The 16,021-nt window shown below is 41.2% G+C and overlaps 2 protein-coding genes across 3 annotated transcripts in view; both read right to left on the bottom strand.

Moving 5' to 3' along the window:
• The window catches only part of ppp3cca (protein phosphatase 3, catalytic subunit, gamma isozyme, a), a 59,470-nt gene extending 52,299 nt beyond the window's left edge, over positions 1 to 7,171 (bottom strand). The window contains exon 1 of one of the 2 annotated variants that reach the window (XM_088994958.1): positions 6,504 to 7,171. In XM_088994958.1, the coding sequence (XP_088851084.1) occupies positions 6,504 to 6,564 (61 nt within the window). In that variant the 5' untranslated portion in view covers positions 6,565 to 7,171. The remainder of the gene's footprint in view (positions 1 to 6,503) is intronic. The other variant, XM_088994959.1, reaches the window with a different exon arrangement.
• A 1,082-nt stretch (positions 7,172 to 8,253) lies between these two features.
• The window catches only part of vps37ba (VPS37B subunit of ESCRT-I a), a 32,200-nt gene continuing 24,432 nt past the window's right edge, over positions 8,254 to 16,021 (bottom strand). Inside the window, exons 3-4 of the mRNA XM_088994948.1 lie at positions 11,124 to 11,206; positions 8,254 to 10,667 (exon numbers count right to left, since the gene is read on the bottom strand). Of these exons, the coding sequence (XP_088851074.1) occupies positions 10,176 to 10,667; positions 11,124 to 11,206 (575 nt within the window). The 3' untranslated portion in view covers positions 8,254 to 10,175. The remainder of the gene's footprint in view (positions 10,668 to 11,123; positions 11,207 to 16,021) is intronic.

Raw genomic sequence — 16,021 nt, 5'->3', positions numbered from 1 at the left:
AAGTGAAGGTGACGTTTCGCCTCCTATCCAAGAGGCTTCGTCAGCGAACTAAAGTCTGACTAGTCGTATCGGCCCTATTTATATATCCCTAATGTCCAGACCTGGTGGCGCCGGACACAGCTATGATAGGTCCCTACTCTCAGGTTGGAGGGCAGAGGACCCCTCCCTGTGGCCCCACTGATTGTTCCTACATTCCTGACTAACGACTGGCCTATTACCCCCACTCCCACCAAAATCACACTACAATCAGTGGGGCCACAGGGAGGGGTCCTCTGCCCCCCCAACCTGAGAGTAGGGACCTATCATAGCTGTGTCCGGCGCCACCAGGTCTGGACATTAGGGATATATAAATAGGGCCGATACGACCAGTTGGACTTTAGTTCGCTGACGAAGCCTCTTGGATAGGAGGCGAAACGTCACCTTCACTTTTGTACAGATGACGGCTGAAGAAACCTTCTCATCGAACTACATTCGTTGTGTTTTTACTTCCGTGTATCCCGAGTCACGCCTCCAGTCGGGCTGAAGTGATAACAAATAATGCCGGATGCCGACTACAGGCGGGCCGTGAATAGAAGATTGTGCTTCTAGATCAGACATGGGCAAACTACGGCCCGCGGGCCACATACGGCCCGTTAGGCTTTTTAATCCGGCCCGCAGAATTTGCCCAAATTATAGTAAAAACAGTGTCTGAAACTCATGACAAAAAGTTAGATAGATAACTTTTGTAGAGAAGATAACAGGGCAGATAACTGAAAAGTTGCCTGCCCCATTTTTCACAAGTAGAAGCACAATGAGACAACTAATCAAATTAAAAAACATTGTCACAAAGTATAAAGTTTTTTTCTAATCAATAATATACCTACTACAAATTGCTTAATTTACGGTAAACGTGCATGGCTGTAGATTTTGCTGCAGTAGTCGATTGTCATTGTGGTGCACAATGCAACGTTTGCATTGCTTCTTACGAGCCACTAAGCCCCTTTCATAAGTCTCACGTACACAGTCACGGTTTAATGTAAATTTACGTTTTGTAGCGTCACATATGTTGTTAGTTTCTTTTGAATCTTTCTTCTGGGCTGAGGTTTTGTGCATCTATTTTGGAAAATGACATGCAATTGCACGACTTTATAACGCTTGCGAAAGTCCTGAAGAAAGAAGCAGGCTTCTGATTGGCTGCCGTGCAGAGTATGCAAATTTCAACTGCAGATAACCTATGTCTGTGTGCTTAGCGACGGTACACGTGTATTGTTTGCGCGTGAAGGCGAGGGCGTCAGTGGAGAGTTTGTTGAGCGCGCGGTCAGGACAAACCATCTATGATTTGGCGGAATTTAACACAAGTAGGTATTATTGAGCTTGAATATTTCGTTGTGTAATAATATGTTTTGAATGTTGAAAGTGATTCCATCTTTCAATAAATGTTGATTTCTTTAACTTTGCCCCTTCAATGAAAACTTATTAAAAACAGACCGAATCTTGATAAATCACAGTGCATGTTATTTTAATCTATTTCCATTTCCTCCTCCAAGTATCTGCGGAATAGTATGTAAATGCCATATTCCTTGAGACAAATGTATTAACAGATCAGGGATATTTTTCACATTTGAAAGACGGTTAATAAATTGGGTTGTAGTGTTCTTACTGTGCTGTGAGGTTTGTACACACTACATTTAAAGGACAACCGGCACCATTTTTTTTGTTTCCCACTGACATCAGAAAAACGTTTTATAGCATCTAAAACACCCAAATCGGGCAGGCTGATGTTTTTAGTTAAATGAAAAACACCAATAAAAATGACTTCAAAATGAATCCGGAAATGGACAGTTTCAGAAGTTCGTGACATCACGCCAAGACGTCTTGCCTTGCTCGAGAATCAAAACAATGGCTTCAGATTCGGAGATGTTTTCTTGTTACTCATCCAGTTATGAATATGATTCAAATAGTTCTGAAGAGGAAAGCATAAATGTTTGCAATTGATTCAAGGAGTCCTCCCATATCAATTCGAGCCGTCAATGACAGCAATGTAGCACCCAGAAAATGCAGAAGATTGCGCCCAAGCTCCGTTGGAAATGGGCCGATTTGTCAGCTGGGAATTTGTGTCAGCGAATATCAAATAGTTGTCTTGGTGCAACACACAACGATTCACCATGGCGTTATTTATGTGTTTTCCTTCTAATTTCGCAATCAACACGGATCAACACGAAGTTTTCAGACCAAACAAAGTACCCAAAATGCATTGTGTGTCGCTTTCTCGGTCAGGGACGGTCCAAACGGGACGTCACATGGGGATCGTCATCAACTCGAAAAGAAGACTTCATGAATATTCAGCGCAAGTCTTAAAACGTAAACTATAGCTATATGCTGTGGAATCTTTGTAAAATACGCTCAGTCGAAGTCATTTGAAGTGATTTTATAAATTATGGACATAACTTGTCCGGTGGCGTCGGTTGTCCTTTAATGCTTTAGGTTTAGTATTTCCGGCCCAAACACTCCCTCCAAATGCTCCTGGCCCGGCCCCGTCTAATTTTAGAACCCAATGTGGCCCGCGAGTCAAAAAGTTTGCCCACCCCTGTTCTAGATCGAGAAAATGAAAGGTAGCAGTTCAAGTGCCGATTGAAACTGATGCCTTTAAAACAGATTATATGCAGCTTTGCCTTTAAGAGCGTCAGTGACATCATCACCTTCATGCGCAACACAATGTGCTCTCCTCCATCTTCAAAGCGCCTTCTATTTTTCGTCATGGATGAAATACCACGTAAGTATATGTTGTAACTATTTTATGAGCTATTCAGAAGAGGTTTACCTTGATACTGAAATGCATAAACTAACGCTAACCTGTTTATTTACGGAGAAATATTAAAAATAAGGAGTGTCCCGAATTCGGAACATTCTAACGCTAACGCTATTTTTGCTTTTATGAATGTTGCTCTGCCGATGACCATTTCGTGTTTGGGAGCCTTTTACTGAGCGAGTTGCTTGTTCTGTAGCCATAAAGGGACATATGTCTTCTTGTGCTGGTCCCAAGCCCGGATAAATACAGAGGGTTGTGTCAGGAAGGGCATCCGACGTAAAATCTTGGCCAAAACAAACATGCGGATCAAACCTCTACAGATGGAGGACACTGATTTGCTGTGGCAACCCCTTGGAGGGAAAAGCCGAAAGGAAAATGTCACGTGACAGTTGACAGCGGGGGCGGGGTTGCCTCTCCCGGCCGCCCTCCACCTGCTGTCAATTCTCTAATCACGGACATGGGGCATTTATATGGGTCGCGGTCACCTCGTCAATGCCGGATGATTGATTTACCTCGCCACTCTAACGTACCTGGACTCTTTCTTAGATGCGCAAGTTTATCCAGTCCGAGGTATTCTCGGTCCCGTAAATTTAAGTAATCTTCCGGGATTGCGTAATTTTGCACCCACGTGTGCCTTTTGTTTTCTGGCGTAGTAAGCCGGTCGGATCACCCCCTGCCTTCTTACTCGCTGTGTTTTCTTTGTTTGTTAATAAACATCCTGCTTTGTTGTACGTCTCTGTCGCATGCTTTGGGATCCCAAACATTGCACTTCGTTCCGATGAGTCACTCTCGCTTGGAACGTGACAGAAAAGAAGAAGAATATGATTATTGAAACGGAGGTCCATATGTTTTTTTTTTCTAAAATACCCATGTACTGTATATCTTTCCAGATCCTGTGGAGAATGAAATAGATGACCATGTTGATATAGACATTTTGGCATCTGACACAGTCGTGACTGTTGCATTGATGAACTTCCATCACCATTCAAATACTTTCAGGCTGATCAACGATGTGCTTCATACACTATCTCCAGGAAATCACTAAAATGGTGGAAATACCTGTTCTGGTTTCTAGTGGATATTTGTATTTGCAATGGATTTATACTGATGAAACTCTCTCCAAACCATCAAGTGAAAACCAGAACAGGTCGCCTCCGAAAAAGGATTCAGTTAGAATTCAGGACAAACTTAGCTCATCAGTTGTTTGGCAATTACAGAAAGAAAAGAAAAAGACAATGCATGAAGGAGAATGACACTGTTGCCATCCTTCATTGGCCAGTAGAATTGGATAAAAAGAGAACATGTAAAGAGTGTTCATAGAAGAAAATTTGTCACGAGCCAAGAACATGTTGTGAGCAATGCAAGGTGAACCTATGCATTCCATGTTTTTAACCATACCACAAATAAAAACATCCTCATATATATATATATATATATATATATATATATATATATATATATATATATATATATATATATATATATATAAACAGTAAAGTCTCGTTATATCGATATTCAAGGGAGTCCGAAAAAATATCGATATAACCGGGACTATCGATATATCCGACCCTGTTTGCATGTAATTTTCTCCGTGCGTGCATAGAAATAGTATCGATATAACCGGGACTATCTATATATCCGATATCGATATAACGAGACTTTACTGTATATATATATATATATATATATATATATATATATATATATATATATATATATATATATATATATATATATATATATATGTGTGTGTGTGTTGCGATTGGCTGGCAACCAATTCAGGGTGTCCCCCGCCTCATGCCCGAAGACAGCTGAGATAGGCTCCAGCGACCCCCGCGACCCTAATGAGGAATAAGCGGTACGGAAAATGAGATGAGATGAGATATATGTGTGTGTGTGTATATATGTGTATATATATGTATACATGTGTATATATGTGTGTATATATATGTGTATATATATGTGTATATATGTGTACACACACACACACACACACATATATATATATATATATAAACTGATTTTACATAATGTATTATTTAAAATACTTTTGTGATAATACTCCCCCTTAATATGAATGGTTTTCCGTTCCTCGTGATTGGTAAAGTCAAACTACCGGAATGACAGTCAGCTTGCCGGGTCCATACGCCATGGTACTGCTCACTAGCCTGCACACAGCTCATTCGCTTGCATTAACTTTCCGCTATCTCTCGCAAAAGTATATTAATGCGAATGTAGCGTGGCTCGTGTCAAAGTGCCACTGACGTTCGACTGTTTCATTTATGACATTGTTTCATTGCAAATTAGAATCACGGCAGAACCTGTTCTCTCCACAAAGGAGAATCCTTCGGTCCATTCAAACTGAAGTGTACCATACTCATCTTTTTTTCTTTTTGCCATTTTTTTCAAAAGGGGGCGTTTACATATTCCATAGGTCAGTAGCATCCAATCAAAATTGCCAACCGCAGCCCAAACAGGAAATTGGCAGCGAGAAAAAACGAGAATAATTTATTTTATCTGTGAGCCAGATCCAATAATCAAAAGTGCCATAGGTTCCCGAACCCTGCACTAAATACAAAAACAAGCAAAAAAAACCCACACTTTTTCCCCCATTTCTAATTTTTGTGCCCAATCAGAACATTAGGGCGAATTGAGGAAAAAAAAATCCGCTGGGCAAAGTACTTTTAGCAGATTAAAATTTTAAAAAATGAAATGCCATTCTACATATTCCAGCATGCACCACATACAACTTCTACGGGGGAAAGTTGAGTCGGAGGCTGCTGACGTCTCAATATTACTTCCCATTTCATGTGCACCAGATTATAAAGTGCAGGGTCATCTTTTGAAGTAAATGAAGCCTTTGGGGTGCACCATATAATGCGGAAAATACGGTAATTGAGATCCCTTTTTAATGAAACATTTTGGTTTGGGGCTTTCCTGATTATCAGAAACGGTTCCTATGTAATGTCACCCTTTTTGCTTCTCGGGTTTCTCTGTTCTCTCTGACCAGCATGCAGCTGGCCATGTTGGGAAGATCGCTGGGGAGATTCTTTCCACAATTAACTCACCCACTCTCTACTGGCTCACACTTCAGCATTCCAGTCCTGGCAGGACACTCTAAGAGTGCCCTTGCAGACAGAGAGGGATGTGGGCTGTGCTTGCTCTAAGTAGTAGAACTGGTGTCCTAAATCAGGTTCTCTCTCCTGGGAATTACCTCAATCTGGGCCCTGCCTGTCTTGGGCAGACACAACAAATGGTGTACTGCCTGTTCAATGAAGCAGAGAGACCTCAGGGTTAAAGAATCCGTATTGTCAAGTTCTGATAGCAACATGATCAGACCTTGGGTATTCCTGTGAGCAAGCGATGCCCTGAAGAATTAGGTATTCATCTCTCTTAAATGTCAAGGACAGTGAGCACCAATATAGGTCTGTGACTCTGCTTTGATTTATGCTGAAATGCCAACCAAGTACATAAACAGAAAAACTGCAGTGAAGCTAATGTGGTTCTTAGGTTTCAAGCCATCATGTTCCGGAACAAGCGTTGATGGAACAGGTGATTAGTATTTACAACATGTCATACGTTTTTCATTACAGCATGACTAAAATTCTGCAGACCCGTTTGGGGAGCGGTTCTTGTCTAGAAATCAAAAAGCAACACGAGGTATAAATACAAAATGAAAAAAACATTACGGATGTTTGTGAAGACAATCACTCACCTTTAATGAGCCGCTCCGTTGTGGACTGTTTCTCTGGTTTATCTTTATCCTTTCCTGACATTTTTTTTCATTCGTGGTTTTCGCAATTGAAATGCTGTACACTTGTCCTCTTGGCTAGTACGATACGGAGTCACACATCGATTTTGCACTCTTGACTTTCGGTTTAAATGTTGATCTTTCCAGCAAATAACGGGGGTAAACCACATAAAATGCTCGACTAAGAGCTCCAGCTCTTTGTGGTGTGTTAGCTTACTTGCATCAACATTAGTATTAGAGGAAAAACTACGATGTCTAATTGTTTGCAGAAAGGTAGCTCTTTTGTAATCGCTGTCAATAATCGCAAAAATGCCTGGATTTTACCTTGAGCGATGGGTGTCGTTGCAAAATAATCCGATTGGGTTCCTCTATTTTTCGCTAGTTAGCCAGCTAACATTTTAATGTAGTGGCAAATCGGTGAACAGGAAAAGACAGCATTTGAATACTGGCAATTCATCTTCGCGGTTTAAAACGTGCCCAAAATAAAAATGACAACCTTTTAGCACACGCAAAAACATCAAATCGTTCTGAGACACAGACTTGGTTTTGACAGTGTACTGTATCCTCCTCGCCAGATTAAAGCGTAATCTGGCAGTGTGGAGCAGTGGTGGATTTCCTACAACATGGTGGCGCCGCCGTGACGTGACTATGGAAACGTAACACGTGGGTTCAGTGTGCGTTCACAAACACTAATCGAGTCAAACACTGAATACAATACATTGTCGCATGAACAATTAGTTGATGTGCTCTTGCAGGCAAGAGTAGCGGGTGTTTATTTTATTTTTAATTTGTACCCCTGCTGTTGTATTTCTTAACTTTTCAGATGTGTTTGGAAAAAAATATTGTAGTAAAAAAACACGATTTACCATACTGAGACTCCTGTACACACGCAAATCGGGTATTTTTTCAGAATTAAAATCTCGGATACATTTTTACAGGTGCTTTAGTTTGACCTCTAATTTTAAATGTTGGTGTTCATTGTTAAATGTATTTTTTAAATTCAAATTGACTAGAAGAGTTAAAATTGTATCGACTAATAATTGCTGTGACTCTTCTCGTTGCGCTACTTGTATTGCCACCACTGAAAATCAGCAAAACAATTTAAAACAGTCACTAAGCGTCGTCGGGGGCAATCCTGAACATACATATCTTTTCCAGCAACCAACTGCAGTTTAGAAACTTAATTCGCTTATTTTGACGATCGGCGCACACCACATGGCTCTTAAAAATCGAACTATAAACAAAAATTGTGTTTTTGTACATCGAAAAACGTTACATTTTAACACAACACATCAATTTATTCAGGAAAACGGTCTAAGATCATTTCTCTCAGTTCTTTACTGGGACAAACACATTGGAGTAACAGACGATGGATAATTAAAAAAATACTTTATCACAGGTATGCATTTTTTGGACAATAAAGTGACAGTCGGTCTCTTCCTCGTCGATTACACACACACACACACACATACACACACACACACACACACACACACACACACACACACACACACACACACACACACATATATATATATATATATATATATATATATATATCTCGTCAACTGTTTTTGTCCCACATTCACGCATTATCAGTTCAAGACACTAGATGGCCGTCTTGTTCAATATAAAAATTATTACCCTAGTAACCAATAGCGACAGCACGAGTGAGGCCGCAACGTCAATGTTCCTGAGGAAATAATACAACAGATACAAAAAAATTGGCTTTATTGAAGTTGAAAATAGCATAAAATTCCACTTAAACAAGTAACCACCTAAACAGTACACTGGGGAGAACTCACCAACCACATAAAACCATGGCTACGTGTATCAGGTCAGATGAACAGAAGCTAATATAAATGTGAAGAGTTTTCAGACTAAGCACAAAGGCCATGCACAAAATAAGTATCCTATATTGTTTTGAAATGCTTTTTTTTAATCAAGTCATTGATGATTCCGCTTCCAATTATGTTTTGTTACACTACTGTTTTGAGGGTCAATAAAATTGACACACAACATTTCACGCAATGGGTTAACAAATGTTAGAAAAACAACAGCACATGCAAAAATTCACGCCAGCCATATCTCATGGCAAGTATGGGGAGACAACAAGCACCAGTCAGTACAAAGCCTGCTGAGGATGTTGCACTGGCACATGCTGAGAGGTCTGACTTTCTGCTTTGTGTGAGAGCAGATTACAACAGTCCATAGTCATAAATTGCTCTTTTCAAATTTCCCAATCAGCCAATGAGATGAGCAGAATAGAAAAAATGGAGCAGTCAGCAGGACGTGGCCATCACTACAACACGTGTAGGCACTTGCGGCTCTTAGATAGTGCACAGCAATAGCAGTATGGGTGAAAAGTAATGTTCTAGTTACACCATAAAAAGGGTAACTCAAAAGCATAGCTAATCCTTCAAGTCTCTCTTTAATAAATCGGCTTTGCATGCATGTAAACTGTGTTTCTAGATCCACATATTACACATGACAGAAAATCTAGCCAAAGACCGCATTGACAAAAAACACAAAAAAATAATTTTTAACTGTGATGTGTGAAGCCTTTGATGCTCAGTGTGAGATAATGTAAGCATATGTTGAGATCAATTTAATATTAGAAATCAACTGAATTTTGGAATACATTTCTAACTATACCAAGAGTGTTAAAGACAAAAGAGAGATTGATGCATGACAACAGGGATCCACAGAAGACACGTAAACCAATTGTACTGTATTGTCAAGATACAAATCCTTCATCTTCGACTTGGATCTTAAAGAGCTAAATTATTCAAATAGTTCAGCCAGCCATCTTTCTTAGTCCCTTTTCACATCTGCCCTGATATTGGACCAAGTGCAGAAATGAGCATTCTTGAACAAGGCCGGCCGGCCGGTCTGGACCTTCTGAGACACGTTCCATTTTGTTTCACAAACATAGGTTGCCTGCACACGCATGTGTTGATCAGTCTATATTGTTTATCAAGAACATAAATCTACTAAGAACTATTTAATAAAATTATGCTGTATGTACCATGTGAACGTGTATAGGAAGAAAACAAATCTCACAGCATAGATGCTTTCCCCCAAATGTATACTGGGAAATTATACTTTTGTCAAAACACAGTCGATATGGTCTCGCTGCTCGTTGCAAAACAATGACTAAGTAAACCTACATCTTTCTCCAGCGTTCAATCAAAGCTTAATAAGGATTAAGTCAATTAAGAGTGGGGAGACTAAAAATTAATGGTCTTGAAGAGTTAAGAGTACTGCACAGAGACAGGAAGTGCCAAGAGATGACGAGCTCAAAAGCCAACATGTTGCAGCTTGTGTGGTCTTAGGCTACGCTGGGTGGTTCTTCTGTGGAGTCTTGGGTCAAATGTAGGCCAAGATGATCTCATCATAATTTGTCGTTATTTGTTTGGAGTGTTGATGAGTTTTGAGTGGGACGTGCGCACATACCCCCGCCGGTCCAAACTGACTTCCAATAAATGTCACCATTGCATACAGTGCCGTTGTGTCTTCTGGACTGTCTGGAGATACGTCACAATCAAAGATGGCAAGTGCCACAGAAAATTGTTCACAAAGGAGCAAGGTGTCTGTGGCACACACTGTAAACTCTTTCGCGACAATGGCTTTCATTCACTGAATGATGAAGCCAGGCTGCGGGGCAACACGTGACGGGGTTCTCTGTGGCAAAGCAGGTGGGTACTGTGCTAAAAAAGGGTAACCAGATGAAACATTTGGGTAGGGTTGATTCGTTCTGGGAGGAATTGGCGGATATGGTGAGACTGCATAATAGGTTGAAGACTGAGGGGTAATAGTTGGAACTGGATTTAGCAGCGGGGCTGTCTGGGATGGGGGAAGAGGAGGTTTTCTCCTGGGTTGAAGTAGAGGGGATGAGTCGCTGCCTTCCTCAGTGAGGAGGGAGGTGGAGGGTCTGGTTCCAGCAGACATATCCTGAGATCGGGAAGTAGACACCGATGCATGCGGAATTTGCTGGCCCTTCATGACCACCTCCTGCAGCTTCTCGATCTTCACCCTTCTCAAATGGGCTAATTTCCTCTGGTTCTGGTACAAATCGATGAAGGCTTCAAGGGTCATGTCACCATCCAGGAAAGAATCAGCCATATTCTGTAGTAGAAACACATTTGGGATGTGATTTTATAGTGCAACTTGTAAGAAAAAAAGGGGGGCACTACAGAGAGGAATTTATTTTACTTCCACAATACGCAGAATGACGTTCCGGCAGCGTGATATTTTAGAATGAAAACATTTGAACCATTATCAAATTTCGCTCACTAAACATATCTAGAGCGACCACAACTTAAAATATCGGGACAGTATGACAGTAGATGATAAAATGCTAAAATAACTGAATAAAATGGTCAATAATAATAATAATAATAATACATTTTATTTCTAAGCGCCTTTCAAAACTCCCAAGCACACTTTACAATCACAGGATCTTAACCTAACCACATTTGAAAATACTGAAAATTTGTACAATGAAAATATCAGGCAGAAGAATTACTATCAACTCAGGTTGTGAATAAATCAAGATATTGATGGAGAGGTCAACAGAATTACCTCAGTTTCCTCTTCTATTTTGGCTCCCTCTGCCTGCAGTAGAGCCAGAAAAATGTCCAGCGATGTGTTTCCTGATTTCTGATCTAAAGTAGACAAACAAGTAGCACACAATGAGATGACCAACAGTGTGGATTTAGAGGTTAAAATGAATGCTTGTCGACCCAAAGGATGTGAAACACTATGTGGACCAAGATATCTCATCATTGAAGAATGCAATTGTTATTTTTTTTAAGACTAAGCAATGGATTAATCAAACTACTGCATCATCTTTCTCTGAAATAATAACTCAATTGTTTTACTAGTCAAACCAAGCCTTCTTCTGAGAATGTATTTGGGTATGTAAAGAGATGCTGGCCACACACTTATGAGGAAAGTTATGCAAAATGTGCCACTCCTGGCCCTGTGACCGGCACATCCCAACAAGCACAGTTGCTCTCTCCCAAAGTTGGCAACAATACTGTCTGTGTAAGCTCTCAGTCGTACAGAAGTGGTCCATCGATGAAAAGGTTTCTTCAGCCGTCATCTGTACTTCTTTGAAGGTGTTGGACGTTTTGCTTCTTATCCAAGAAGCTTCGTCAGCAAACTAAAGTCTTACTGGTAGTTTCGGCCCTATATATATATCCCTACTGTCCAGACGTGGTGGTGCCGGACTCTGCTATGATAGGTTTCCTATTGTTCTGACTAACGACTGACCTGATTGCCCCACTTCCTCCGGAATTACCTCATCAGTATTGCTAATCCTATGTTGCCTAAGCAGGCAGTTGTACGAACGATCCAAATTGAACCTCACCCAACCATATTGGTTTAGTGAAGGATTTAGCTGTTTTATGAACATCACTTCTTTTACTCCCCTTTGACACATCTATGTTCTTTTGCTACGATTTTAACCTCATTGTCGTCAAATGAATGGTTTCTAGCTTTTAGGTGCATATGTACTGCCGATTGAGGCCCACTAGTATTATTCCTGCGATGTTGATAGTCTTTTTTGGGAATTTGTTTAGTCTCCCCAATGTACTGCTCTTTACAATTTTCATTCTTACAATGTATTGAATAAAGTACATTACTTTTTTTTTCATTTGGCAGCCCATCATTTGGATGCACTAATTTTTGCCTAAAAGTGTTTATCGGTTTGAAATTTGTAGGAATTTTGTGTTGCCAAAGGACTCTGTAGTTTTTCAGAAACTCTTGCAATGTAAGGTACTGCTATTCCTCTCCTTTTTGTATCTTCAGAATGTTTGGTTTCATTCCCTATTCTTTCTTTCTGACATTTGTTAAATGACCACTGAGTTTACCCACAGTGTATGTGAGTGCTCTCCTGATATGTTTTGACTCCTTTTCTCCACCTTCAACGCATGTTGGTATTAGTTTAGCCCTGTGCTGGAGGGTTCAGATAACTCCTAGTTTGTGTTGTAAAGGATGGTTAGAATCGAAAAGTAAGTATTGGTCAGTGTGCGCAGCCTTCCTAAAGACTTATGTTTTTAGCGCTCTTTTATAATTACTTTACTCTTTAATGTCCTCGCGAGTAAATTTAATGTTGATGTCCACCGAGTTGAGGTGATCTGTGAAGGATTGAATTTCTTGTTTTTTAATTATGACAAAAGTATCGTCCACGTATCTAAACCAGTGTCTAGGTTTTGTCCCCGGGAAGGATGTGAGGGCCTGTTTCTCCATCTCTTCCATGTACAGATTAGCCACTATGGGTGAAACTGGTGAGCCCATAGCACAACCATGAATTTGTTTATAAAATTTCTCCATAAATTGAAAATACGTAGTACAGTGAGAACTCGGTTTACGAACACCTCGCCTTACGAAATTTTCTGTTTACGAACATCAAATTTATGAAAATTAAACCTTGAAATACTTTTCGCGATACACACCCACCACGGCTGGCGGAGTGATCTTCGGATCTGGCGGAGTGATCTTCAGATCTTCGGCGGAAGCAAAAGACTGAATAGCGTTCCCGCCGACGCACCTTTCCACACCCCCTCTCTTTGAATGCACACGTCGACTGCCTCCGAGGAGCTTTTTGCAGATAATGTTACTATTATGGGACTGAAAAAAAACCACCACAGGCTCATGTTTAGCCAAAGAGGACACAAAACAAAATCACCGTCAAGGAGAAGGAGATAATTGAAAAACAACGAGGGGTGTGTTTGCGCGATTTAGTGGCCCAGTACGGCTATGCTAAGTCAACCATTGCTACCATTCTCCGCAACAGAGAAGTCTGTTGCAAAAGGTGCTTCCGTGCTGTCAAAGCAACGGTCTCGGGCAATCGAAGAAGTTGAAAAAAATCTGTTAATTTCGGATTAACGAAAAGCAGTTATCCGGCGACAGCGTGAGTAAAGCAATTATATGCGAGAAAGCACGGGTAATTCACACCGATATCGCCATGCGGCAACATGGAAGTTTGGCGCTTATTGAGGCTTTTAAAGCCAGCAACGGATGGCTGCTGAGGGTGAGGAGGAGGAGATGGCTGCAGCATCAAGAAGGAGTCCAAGATGGCGCCCGAGTAGGCAGCCGTCAGCAAGTGCTCTGATGAGCCTTGCTTTTTTTTGTTGTTTTTGTCTTGTTTTTGTGTTTTCTTTTGTCACTTTCTGTTGTTGTGCGTCGTGTGGAACGGATACGGATTTTTTTCAGCATTTTTGACCACGACATTCATCAAGGAGGAGACTGTGCTGAGCGGTAGCGCCTTTTCGGCAGCATGGATATGCCAGTACTGTTTTTGAATGGGAGGAATGTCTGTGCCATTCGACTGTCATCACTGGACACCAAAGGGGCCATTGTGCTTTTTTTGCACCTGTAATGGGCAGCATCTTCACAGCCCCGCTTTGTTCAGTGGAAAGGTCGGTGCTGTTGGACAGTCAGCGGCTGGATGGATACATGGCTTGAGGAGCCCGCGATAAGAAGGAAGGAGCGTCAGCGCAGAGCGCCGATGCGTATATGGAACTGTCGCGGGATGGAATCGAAGCGGATTTATGGGGGACAGGAGATGTGAGATAATCTCTTTTCAGCAATGGATGCTACAGCTGCGTGTTTGCTTTCAACATTTAGCTTGTAGTCGACGTGTACGTTCCACCATGATGTCCCTGATCCACTGGTGAAGAGACGCTTTGATCCTCTCCTCTTTCATCTGGAACTGCTTCATGTAACAAAGACGGTACAGAAAGTGCTTAAGAATGAATGTCTCTCTGTGTCTTTGTGTTGTCATGTTATTTGTTATTTAGTATTTTTTGTTCTTTTGACTTCAAGACGGCGCCGCTGGAGTGGCTGCCTTTCCAGCAGCTCCTGGGTTTTGCTTTTCTACTTTCATTTCTTTTAGAACTTTGCTGCTGAAATGTAAATTTCTCCACTGCGAGACTAATAAAGGCAAATCCAATCCAATCCAATAAAGGCAAATCCAATCCAATCAAGTGAGCTCATGAAGGCAATGTTGGCAATGTGGAATGATGTGCAGGCTTTTATCGAACAGTTCCATCAGGAAAATACGGTGGCTATGACAATCATCAACATGATGAACGATAATGTGATGCCTCAGATTCGTAAGACCTTACAAGTCAGAAAGCAACAGGTGTCAAGGGGTTTTTAATCAGCAAAAATGATGGAGTCCCCAAAGAAGAGAAGCCACACCAGAGGTTGAGTTACCAACAGTCTTCCATAAGCCATCAACGACCATCACAAAGGTAAATAAAACTTTATTTTACAATACACTTTATTTCTTTAATTACAGTCCTCATGTAATGTGCCTCTCTTTCCAAACAGCAATTCCCTCTGACCTCCGACCTTCAACGCCATTCCATCAAGCCATCAATGACCGTCGACGTGGTAGGAAGGTAAATAAAACAACGTTATTTTACATCCATTTCCATCCATTTTCCGTACCGCTGATTCCTCATTAGGGTCGCGGGGGGTGCTGGAGCCTATCTCAGCTGTCTTTGGGCACGAGGCGGGGGACACCCTGAATTGGTTGCCAGCCAATCGCAGGGCGACTATTTTACAGCACAGTTTATTTCTTTATTACAGTCCTTATGGAATGTAACTTCTCTTTCCAAACAGCAATTCCCTCTGACCTCCGACCTCCAACGCAATCAAGCCATCAATGACCACCACAAATGTAAATAAAGTGACTTCATTATAAAGTGTAGTGTATTTCTTTCATTACAATACAATAGCACATTTATTATACATAGAATAAGGTAAGTTGTGTGTAGTTTTAAAGGACAACAGACGTCTCCGGACAAGTTGCGTCCATAATTTGTAAAATGGCTTCAAACGACTTCTACAGAGCGTATTTTACAAAGATTCCACCGCATATAGCTATATTTTACATTTTAAGACTCGCACTGAATATTCAGGAAGTCTTGTTTTTGAGTTGGTGACGAGTCCGTACGTGACGTCACTAAAGGACCGCCCTTTACCGTAAAAAAGACGCATTGTAGCGGTCCTTCCATCACGTCAATGTATTTTGCTGTACTTGTTTGGTCTGGGGACCTCGTGTTGCACCCAAAAGCCGCCAGGAGGCCAGAAGAGGGCGTCCAAGCTACATATAAGGAATTTATCAGCCTGTGGGAACGGAGGTGGCCACACGAGGTCGCCATTTTGTGCCTCTTTTTTGGGTGAGAGGTTTTCCCCCAATGTTGCCTCAAAATGGCAAAAATAAATTCTTTAATGCTTCCATCACGTCAATGTATTTGGCTGTACTGTTTGGTTTGAAAACCTTGTGTTGCACCCAAAAGCCGCCAGAAGAGGGCGTCCAAGCTCCATGGGAGGAATTTATCAGCCTGTGGAAACGGGCTGATTCATTCCTCACAACAGCGGTGACCATTTTTGGGTGCGACATTCCCCCCCTCCCGTTTGCCTCAAAATGACAGGCAATAAATTCTTTAATCGATTGCAAACGT

This window comes from Hippocampus bargibanti, linkage group LG04 (assembly GCF_051943395.1).
Source record: "Hippocampus bargibanti isolate YZ-2025 linkage group LG04, ASM5194339v1, whole genome shotgun sequence".
Lineage (NCBI taxonomy): Eukaryota > Metazoa > Chordata > Actinopteri > Syngnathiformes > Syngnathidae > Hippocampus > Hippocampus bargibanti.
The sequence above is the reverse complement of the archived record's forward strand: the minus strand, read 5'-3'. Positions and strand labels throughout refer to the sequence as shown.